The 11,265-nt window shown below is 47.8% G+C and overlaps 2 protein-coding genes across 2 annotated transcripts; both read left to right on the plus strand.

The window, feature by feature from the left end:
- Window positions 1-8,203: 8,203 nt before the first annotated feature.
- LOC138356791 (uncharacterized) lies at window positions 8,204-9,464 on the plus strand. Its single transcript, XM_069313113.1, has 2 exons — window positions 8,204-8,725; window positions 9,006-9,464. The coding sequence occupies exons 1-2, from the start codon at window positions 8,204-8,206 to the stop codon at window positions 9,462-9,464; spliced, it is 981 nt and encodes a 326-aa protein (XP_069169214.1).
- Window positions 9,465-10,674: 1,210 nt separating this feature from the next.
- Window positions 10,675-11,025, plus strand: LOC138356792 (uncharacterized). The gene has a single exon (XM_069313114.1). It carries the CDS (start codon window positions 10,675-10,677, stop codon window positions 11,023-11,025), a length of 351 nt encoding a protein of 116 aa, XP_069169215.1.
- The last annotated feature ends 240 nt before the right edge of the window (window positions 11,026-11,265 follow it).

Here is an 11,265-nt window from a genome sequence, read left to right on the forward strand (position 1 = left end):
GAAGATTTTACCGTTCCCGCGTCGGCAGTAAATTTGCATCTGCTTTCACTGCTCCTTTTCAGATTTTGATGTCTTTGCCGCATTGAAGACGGTGAGGTTATTGCATTTTGCTTATATGATTTGTAGTGGTGTTTGCCGCCCTATTAATATTGCCTCAAGGCGGCAAGTAGAGATGACTGTGTGGCTAGCTAAATGTTCTTCCAGGTATACAAGAACCAAAACTGCGACAAATAGTGGTCGGGTTTGACAAGACTTAAACGGTAGATCCTGCACCAACAGTCTGGACACAGCTGGTCCTGCACCAACAGTTCTGGACACAGCTGGTCCTGCACCAACAGTTCTGGACACAGCTGGTCCTGCACTAACAGTTCTGGACACAGCTGGTCCTGCACTAACAGTTCTGGACACAGCTGGTCCTGCACCAACAGTTCTGGACACAGCTGGTCCTGCACCAACAGTTCTGGACACAGCTGGTCCTGCACCAACAGTTCTGGACACAGCTGGTCCTGCACCAACAGTTCTGGACACAGCTGGTCCTGCACCAACAGTTCTGGACACAGCTGGTCCTGCACCAACAGTTCTGGACACAGCTGGTCCTGCACCAACAGTTCTGGACACATCTGGTCCTGCACCAACAGTTCTGGACACAGCTGGTCCTGCACCAACAGTTCTGGACACAGCTGGTCCTGCACCAACAGTTCTGGACACAGCTGGTCCTGCACCAACAGTTCTGGACACAGCTGGTCCTGCACCAACAGTTCTGGACACAGCTGGTCCTGCACCAACAGTTCTGGACACAGCTGGTCCTGCACCAACAGTTCTGGACACAGCTGATCCTGCACCAACAGTTCTGGACACAGCTGGTCCTGCACCAACAGTTCATTAGTTAATGTACGCTGAATATTTGTTTAACCATCGCTGCTTGTTGGAGGAGGTTGGAGCATTAGTAAAGCCCAAACTACTTGGAAAGTCAGCCTGGAGTATTAGTAAAGTTAAGCTGCGTAGAAGGACATCCTCGATAATTTGTAAAGCACCAGTTGCTTTGAGGGTCAGGCTGGAGCATTAGTGAAAGCAAAGCTGCTTCTAGGGACAGCCTGGAGCATTAGTAAAGCACGAGCTGCTTCTATGGTCAGCCTGGAGCATTAGTAAAAGCCCAGCTGCTTCAAGGGTCAGCCTGGAGCATTAGCAAAGGCCCAGCTGCTTCAAGGATCTGCCTGGAGCATTAGTAACAACCCAACTGCTTCACGGGTCCGTCCGTCTGAAGCATTAGTAAGGCACCAACTGATTCAAGGGTCAGCCTGGAGCATTAGTAAAAGACCAGCTGCTTCAAGGGTCAGTCTGGAGCATTAGTAAGGAACCAGCTGCTTCAAGGGTCAGGCGGGAGCATTAGTAAAGTCCCAGCTGCTTCAAGGGTCCGCCTGGAGCACTATTAAGGCACAATCTGCTTCAAGGGTCAGCCTGGATCATTAGTAAAGAAACAGCTGCTTCAAGGCACAGCCAGGAGCATTAGTATCGTCCCAGCTGCTTCAAGGGACAGCCTGGAGCATTAGTAAAGAAACAGCTGCTTCAAGGCACAGCCAGGAGCATTAGTATCGTCCCAGCTGCTTCAAGGGACAGCCTGGAGCATTAGTAAAGCTCCAGCTGCTTCAATTGTCAGCCTTGACCATTAGTAAAGGACCAGCTGCTTCAAGGGTCAGCCTGGAGCATTAGTATAGCTCCAGCTGCTTCAAGGGGTCAGCCTTGACTATTAGTAAAGAACCAGCTGCTTTAAGGCTCAGCCTGGAGCATTAGTAACGTCCCAGCTGCTTCAAGGGTCAGCCTGGAGCATTAGTAAAGAACCATCTGCTTCAAGGCTCAGTCTGGAGCATTAGTATCGTCCCAGCTGCTTCAAGGGTCAGCCTGGAGCATTAGTAACGTCCCAGCTGCTTCAAGGGACAGCCCGGAGCATTAGTAAGGCTCCAGCTGCTTTTAGGGTCAGCCTTGACTATTAATAAAGGACCAGCTCTTCAAGGGTCAGCCTTGAGCATTAAAAAATGACCAGCTGCTTTTAAGATCAGCCTGGCGCATAAGTAAAGGATCAGCTGCTTCAAGGGTCTGCCTAGAGCATTAGTAAAGGACCAGCTACTTCAAGGGTCAGCCTGGAGTATTAGTAAAGCTCCAGCTGCTTCAAGGGTCAGCCTTGACCATTAGTAAAGGACCAGCTGCTCCAAGGGTCAGCCTGGAGTATTAGTAACGTCCCAGCTGCTTCAAGGTTCCGCCTGGCGCATTAGAAAAAGGACCAGCTGCTTCAAGGGTCAGCCTGGAGCATTAGTAAAAGACCAGCTGCTTCTAGGCTCAGTCTGGAGCATTAGTAAAGGACCAGCTGATTCTAGGGTCAGCCTGGAGCATTAGTAAAGGACCAGCTGCTTCTAGGGTCAGCCTGGAGCATTAGTAAAGGACCAGCTGCTTCACGGATCAGCCTGGAGCATTAGTAAAGGACCAGCTGCTTCAAGGGTCAGCCTGGAGCTTTAAAAAATGACCAGCTGCTTCTAAGATCAGCCTGACGCTTTAGTAAAGGGCCAGCTGCTTCTAGGATCAGCCTGGAGCATTAGTAAAGGACCAGCTGCTTCACGGATCAGCCTGGAGCATTAGTAAAGGACCAGCTGCTTCACGGGTCAGCCTGGAGCATTAGTAAAGGACCAGCTACTTCAAGGGTCAGCCTGGAGCATTAAAAATGACCAGCTGCTTTTAAGATCAGCCTGGCGCATTAGTAAAGGACCAACTACTTCAAGGGTCAGCCTGGAGTATTAGTAAAGCTCCAGCTGCTTCAAGGGTCAGCCTTGGCCATTAGTAAAGGACCAGCTGCTTTAAGGGTCAGCCTGGAGCATTAGTAAAGGTCCAGCTGAAGGATTAATAAAACATTCTCAATCTTCTGTTAACATAGAGCTCGGATGTCGACTGTCGGTGTTGAGCTGCATCTACAATTACTGCGTTCGAAGAGCCTGAACATCCACTGTATTTTGTACGTGTCTGCCATACTCTTCCTCGCGGAACCCGTTTGCAAGTCTGATAATAAATGCTTAACAACATACCTCTACTCATGCATGTTAAGCAACCAACCGCAGACGGGGAGGATATTCACCATCGAGAGTCCGGCAATTGTTCTCCAGGAAAATTGTTCTCCAGGTAAATTGTTCTCCAGGTAAATTGTTCTCCAGGTAAATTGTTCTCCTGGTAAATTGTTCTCCAGGTAAAATGTTCTCCAGGTAAATTGTTATCCAGGTAAATTGTTCTCCAGGTAAATTGTTCTCCAGGTAAAATGTTCTCCAGGTAAATTGTTCTCCAGGTAAATTGTTCTCCAGGTAAATTGTTCTCCAAGTAAATTGAACTACAATGAAACTGGAGTTTTTGTGTGCAGGAACTGTTTTCTTTATACTGATGTGTGTGCGTACTCACCTAGTTGTACTCACCTAGTTGTGTCTGCAGGATCGAGCATTGACTCTTGGATCCCGCCTTTCGAGCATCGGTTGTTTACAGCAATGACTCCTGTCCCATTTCCCTGTCATACCTGGTTTTAAAATTATGAATAGTATTTGCTTCCACAACCTGTTCCTGAAGTGCATTCCATTTCCCTACTACTCTCACGCTAAAAGAAAACTTCCTAACATCTCTGTGACTCATCTGAGTTTCAAGCTTCCATCCATGTCCTCTCGTTCTGTTACTATTCCGTGTGAACATTTCGTCTATGTCCACTCTGTCAATCCCTCTGAGTATCTTATACGTTCCTATCATGTCCCCCCTCTCCCTTCTTCTTTCTAGTGTCGTAAGGCACAGTTCCCTCAGGCGCTCCTCATACCCCATCCCTCGTAGCTCTGGGACGAGTCTCGTTGCAAACCTCTGAACCTTTTCCAGTTTCATTATATGCTTCTTCAGATGGGAACTCCATGATGAGGCGGCATACATGATGTGTGTATGTGTGTGTGTGTGTGTGTGTGTGTATGTGTGTGTGTGTGTGTGTGTGTGTGTGTGTGTGTGTGTGTGTGTGTGTGTGTGTGTGTGTGTGTATGTGTGTGTGTGTGTGTGTGTGTGTGTACTCACCTAGTTGTACTCACCTAGTTGTGCTTGCGGGGGTTGAGCTCTGGCTCTTTGGTCCCGCCTCTCAACCGTCAATCAACAGGTGTACAGGTTCCTGAGCCTATCGGACTCTATCATATCTACACTTGAAACTGTGTATGGAGTCAGCCTCCACCACATTACTTCCTAATGCATCCTATTTGTCAACCACTCTGACACTAAAAAAGTTCTTTCTAATATCTCTGGGCTCATTTGGGCACTCAGTTTCCACCTGTGTCCCTTAGTGCGTGTGTGTGTGTGAGTGTCAGTTGATATTTTTAGTCGTTACCTAACCCGTTCTCGCGAGCGTTGCCATCGTCAAGAAACTGTCCAACAGTGCCCTAACCAAACCAACCAGAAGACCCGCGAACAGAAAACGGGACATTGTGTCAATTTCGCGACCCGCTGCCATTTTCTTGCACCTCATTTTTGCCCTTAGGTAAAGTATACATCAGAATGCGACGTGCTATAACGAGAACAAGGTCAGGTTACCGGGCAGGAAGTTGTTAAAGAAATCGTACAGTGAACGTCAAACAAATACAAGAAACAAACGAAGTGTTTACCAGGATGCTTAAAGAATATCAAGAGTAACTCAGTGAGCACTTACCTTGCTTATAAGACATGTCAGGCGAGGTACCGGAGACGTTGAGGGTTGCCAGTGTGCTGCCGATTTCTAAGAGGGATATAGCTTACTTGGGTCGAGCTCTCGTCTAATTGGTATAACGAATATTGTAGGAAAAATGATTCCGTCGACAATCACAAAATTAATATCTTTACATCTTACTGCCCACACAACCCAACATGACCTAGCATAACCCAACATGTTCTAATACAACCCAACATGTCTTAATAAACCCAGCATGATCTAACATAACCCAACATGATTAAACACAACCCAAATGACCTAACACAACCCAACACGACCTAACATAACCTAACATGTCCTAATACAACCCAAACATGTCTTAATACAACCCAGCATGATCTAACATAACCCAACATGATCTAACACAACCCACATGACCTAACACAACCCAACACGACCTAAAATAACCCAACATGTTCTAATACAACCCAGCATGACCTAACATAACCCAACATACTCTAACATAACCCACATGACCTAACACAACCCAACATGAACTAACACACCCCAACATGACCTAACATAACCCAACATGTCTTAATGCAAACCAGCATGACCTAACATAACTCAACATGATCTAACACAACCCACATGACCTAACACAACCCAACACGAACTAACACACCCCAACATGACCTAACATAACCCAGGACGACCTAGCATAACCAAACATGCCCAAATACAACTTAGCATAACCAAACGCGGCCCGGACCGTCACGTCGCTCAGCGGCATGAAAAAACTCTCACCACTAAACCCAAAGAGACGAAAAAGGCAAAATGCAATCTACCGTTTGTTTCGAGAAAGATACTTTACAGTCTCTCATAACTCACCTTCAGGAGTGTAACTCTCGCCTCTGTAATGGGATTTCGGAAGCAGCGGCCAGTCAGAGCGACGGGAACGGGATTCCAACACACACAAACACTGTGTCTGGTTTTATCATTCACCAGCCAGCGTGTCTTGCTGTCATAAGGTGTCCACTAATTCTTCCCTGGAGTAATTTTTCCTTTTAGTAGCTATTGATTCATTTCGAATAACATGACTTTATGCCGGGGACCATTCTCTTTTATGCTGAGTCCCCATGCCGGGGACTATTGCTATTTCCGGGAGACTATACCAGAGATTATTTATTTACCCTGGAGATTATTTCTCTATTCCAGGGACGATTGCTAAATACCAGTGGAACTATTGGTGTCTCAACGAAACCATTGCTACATCCAAGGGAACTATTGCTGCTGCATCCAAGGGAACTATCCTGCTGCATCACCGGGAACTATTGCTCTATAAAGGATACTATTGATCCATCCTTGGAACTATTCCTCTTTTCATGGAACAATTTCGCTGAATACTCATCTGAAAATTAAAATATATTCCTCTTTTTGAACACTTCAAATAAAATCATCAAATTATGTTGACTGTATAATTTGTTGATAAAAAATTAAACACACTGTCGAATGTGTTGATCTGAGAGCAAGAGCAACAACACACCGTCGAATGTGATGATCTGAGAGCAAGAGCCACAACACACCGTCGAATGTGTTGATCTGAGAGCAAGAGCAACAACACACCGTCGAATGTGTTGATCTGAGAGCAAGAGCAACAACACACCGTCGAATGTGTTGATCTGAGAGCAAGAGCAACAACACACACACTGTCGAATGTGTTGATCTGAGAGCAAGAGCAACAACACACCGTCGAATGTGTTGATCTGAGAGCAAGAGCAACAACACACCGTCGAATGTGACGCCCTGAAGACCAAACAAACTACGCCCCGCGGATGAATTGACCTGAGCACTGGAGAAACATCGCGAAACAAGAGCTGTACCATAAGGGGCAACAGCGAGGCAGCTGCAGCAGGAGAGGCAGTAGCAGGAGCATCAACAGCAGGTGTAGGCGTCAGGAGGCAATTTAGCAAGCCCCTCCCCCCCGCCTTCCCCTGGGCTATACCATGAGTATTGAATTTGGTGAATGTTGTGGCGCTGACGCCCTCAGGCAGCATTGCCAATATCATGGTTTCTCTGCTAATAGATAGCCGTAATAGAGTAGAAGAGCGTAGCTGTGCTTGACAGCACTGTTTAGAGGCAATGTTCTTAATAACTGTTATTGTGTTCACGCGGCCTTAATTACCACCAAAAAAAAATTGTCAAATAAATAAACATAAAACTATAATTGATAGTCTGTACATGTTACCAAAGGAACTATCAGGGAAAAGCGCCAAGTTATTACGACTATATAGCACTTGGAAGGAGTCACGATAAGGATTTGGGATGAGACGGGGAAAAAGAATGGTGCCCAACCACTTGGACGGTCAGGGATTGAACGCCGACCTGCATGAAGCGAGACCGCCGCTCTACCGTCCAGCCCGAGTGTTACAAAGGATGGCAGAGCATCAGATACAGTTTAAGTGCTGTATCAATAATTGCAAGCCTCGGCAGAGATGAAATAAATGAAAAATCTCTTTCACAGAAAAAGCTTTTGCAACATTGTAACACTAAACGCCAAGGATGAGATGAGCTGAAGTTATGAGAGTGGACGAGACTCTTGATGACGAGGATATGGCTGAAAAATGTCTGAGTGATGAAAATGAAAACCCGATGTTCAAACAGTAACACATGAGCAATGTACCTACCTTGATGACTGGCTAAAACTGAGAACCCTACCCCACTCCCTTCCCCCCACCCCGTACCCACCTCCACCCATTCTACCCCCCCCCCCCCACCCCAAACAGAAGAGAGGCGCTCTATTGTGTTCTTAATTAGCATTATACTCTTGCTTCTCTTTCTCTCCTTTCTATTTATATCTCTGCCTGTGTCACTTTGCGAGTCTCTCTCTACTATTGTTAATTTTCTCCCAAATTCCAAATCTGTCACATGTTCTAAGAATATTCTAACGATTACTGCTTCACTAAGAAATATTTCACTCTATACATAACAAAGATTTTAAGTATTTACATTTGCAACTGTTCTATATTAAATGTTTTGATAACGTGGAGCTATCAACACTAGATGACGTTCAATACCAGCACCGTCTACCAAGGCTACCAACACAACACCGTCTACCAAAGCTACCAACACAACACCGTCTTCCAAGGCTACCAACACAACACCGTCTACCAAGGCTACCAACACAACGCCGTCTACCAAGGCTACCAACACAGCACCGTCTACCAAGGCTACCAACACAACACCGTCTACCATGGCTACCAACATAACACCGTCTACCATGGCTACCAACATAACACCGTCTACCAAGGCTACCAACACAGCACCGTCTACCAAGGCTACCAACACAACACCGTCTACCAAGGCTACCAACACAACACCGTCTACCATGGCTACCAACATAACACCGTCTATCATGGCTACCAACACAACACCGTCTACCAAGGCTACCAACACAAAACCGTCTACAATGGCTACCAACACAGCACCGTTCTACCAAGGCTACCAACATAAACACCGTCTATCATGGCTACCAACACAACACCGTCTACCAAGGCTACCAACACAAAACCGTCTACAATGGCTACCAACACAGCACCGTTCTACCAAGGCTACCAACACAACACCGTCTACCAAGGCTACCAACATAACACCGTCTACCATGGCTACCAACATAACACCGTCTACCAAGGCTACCAACACAACACCGTCTACCAAGGCTACCAACACAGCACCGGTCTACCAAGGCTACCAACACAACACCGTCTACCAAGGCTACCAACACAAACACCGTCTACCATGGCTACCAACATAAACACCGTCTATCATGGCTACCAACACAACACCGTCTACCAAGGCTACCAACACAAAACCGTCTACAATGGCTACCAACACAGCACCGTCTACCAAGGCTACCAACACAACACCGTCTACCAAGGCTACCAACATAACACCGTCTATCATGGCTACTACCATGGCTGCCAACACAACACCGTCTACCAAGGCTACCAACATAACACCGTCTACCATGGCTGCCAACATAACACCGTCTACCATGGCTACCAACACAACACCGTCTACCATGGCTGCCAACACAACACCGTCTACCATGGCTGCCAACGCAACACCGTCTACCATGGCTGCCAACACAACACCGTCTACCAAGGCTACCAACATAACACCGTCTACCATGGCTACCAACACAACACCGTCTACCATGGCTGCCAACACAACACCGTCTACCATGGCTGCCAACACAACACCGTCTACCATGGCTGCCAACATAACACCGTCTACCAAGGCTACCAACATAACACCGTCTACCAAGGCTACCAACACAACACCGTCTACCAAGGGTACCAACACAACACCTGTCTACCATGGCTACCAACATAACACCGTCTACCATGGCTGCCAACACAACACCGTCTACCAAGGCTACCAACACCGTCTACCTATGGCTACCAACACAACACCGTCTACCAAGGCTACCAACACAACACCGTCTACATGGCTGCCAACACAACCACCGTCTACCAAGGCTACCAACACAGCACCGTCTACCATGGCTGCCAAACACAACACCGTCTACCAAGGCTACCAACACAGCACCGTCTACCATGGCTGCCAACACAACACCGTCTACCAAGGCTACCAACATAACACCGTCTACCATGGCTTCAACACAACACCGTCTACAATGGCTACCAACACCGTCTACAATGGCTACCAACACCGTCTACCAAGGCAACCAACACAACACCGTCTACCATGGCTGCCAACATAACACGGTCTACCAAGGCTACCAACATAACACCGTCTACCATGGCTGCCAACACAAACACCGTTCTACAATGGCTACCAACACAACACCGTCTACCATGGCTGCCAAACAACACCGTCTACCATGGGCTGCCCAACATAACACCGTCTACCAAGGCTACCACATAACACCGTCTACCATGGCTGCCAACACAACACCGTCTACCATGGCTACCAACACAACACCGTCTACCATGGCTGCCAACACAACACCGTCTACCATGGCTGCCAACACAACACCGTCTACCATGGCTGCCAACATAACACCGTCTACCAAGGCTACCAACCATAACACCGTCTACCAAGGCTACCAACACAACACCGTCTACCAAGGGTACCAACACAACACCGTCTACCATGGCTACCAACATAACACCGTCTACCATGGCTGCCAACACAACACCGTCTACCAGGCTACCAACACCGTCTACCATGGCTACAACACAACACCCGTCTACCAAGGCTACCAACACAACACCGTCTACCATGGCTGCCACACAACACCGTCTACCAAGGCTACCAACACAGCACCGTCTACCATGGCTGCCAACACAACACCGTCTACCAAGGCTACCAACACAGCACCGTCTACCATGGCTGCCAACACAACACCGTCTACCAAGGCTACCAACATAACACCGTCTACCATGGCTGCCAACACAACACCGTCAACAATGGCTACCAACACCGTCTACAATGGCTACCAACACCGTCTACCAAGGCTACCAACACAACACCGTCTACCATGGCTGCCAACATAACACCGTCTAAAAAGGCTACAACATAACACCGTCTACCATGGCTGCCAACACAACACCGTCTACAATGGCTACCAACACAACACCGTCTACCATGGCTGCCAACACAACACCGTCTACCATGGCTGCCAACATAACACCGTCTACCAAGGCTACACAACATAACACCGTCTACCATGGCTGCCAACACAACACCGTCTACAATGGCTACCAACACAACACCGTCTACCATGGCTGCCAACACAACACCGTCTACCATGGCTACCAACACAACACCGTCTACCATGGCTGCCAACACAACACCGTCTACAAGGCTACCAACATAACACCGTCTACCAAGGCTACCAACATAACACGTCTACCAAGGCTACCAACACAACACCGTCTACAAGGCTACCAACATAACACCGTCCTACCATGGCTACCAACATAACACCGTCTACCAAGGCTACCAACACAACACCGTCTACCAAGGCTACCAACACAGCACCGTCTACCAAGGCTACCAACACAACACCGTCTACCAAGGCTACCAACACAACACCGTCTACCATGGCTACCAACATAACACCGTCTATCATGGCTACCAACACAACACCGTCTACCAAGGCTACCAACACAAAACCGTCTACAATGGCTACCAACACAGCACCGTCTACCAAGGCTACCAACACAACACCGTCTACCAAGGCTACCAACATAACACCGTCTATCATGGCTACTACCATGGCTGCCAACACAACACCGTCTACAAGGCTACCAACATAACACCGTCTACCATGGCTGCCAACATAACACCGTCTACCATGGCTACCAACACAACACCATCTACCATGGCTGCCAACACAACACCGTCTACCATGGCTGCCAACACAACACCGTCTACCATGGCTGCCAACACAACACCGTCTACCAAGGCTACCAACATAACACCGTCTACCATGGCTACCAACACAACACCGTCTACCATGGCCTGCCAACACAACACCGTCTACCATGGCTGCCAAC

Source organism: Procambarus clarkii, chromosome 74 (genome assembly GCF_040958095.1).
Source record: "Procambarus clarkii isolate CNS0578487 chromosome 74, FALCON_Pclarkii_2.0, whole genome shotgun sequence".
NCBI lineage: Eukaryota > Metazoa > Arthropoda > Malacostraca > Decapoda > Cambaridae > Procambarus > Procambarus clarkii.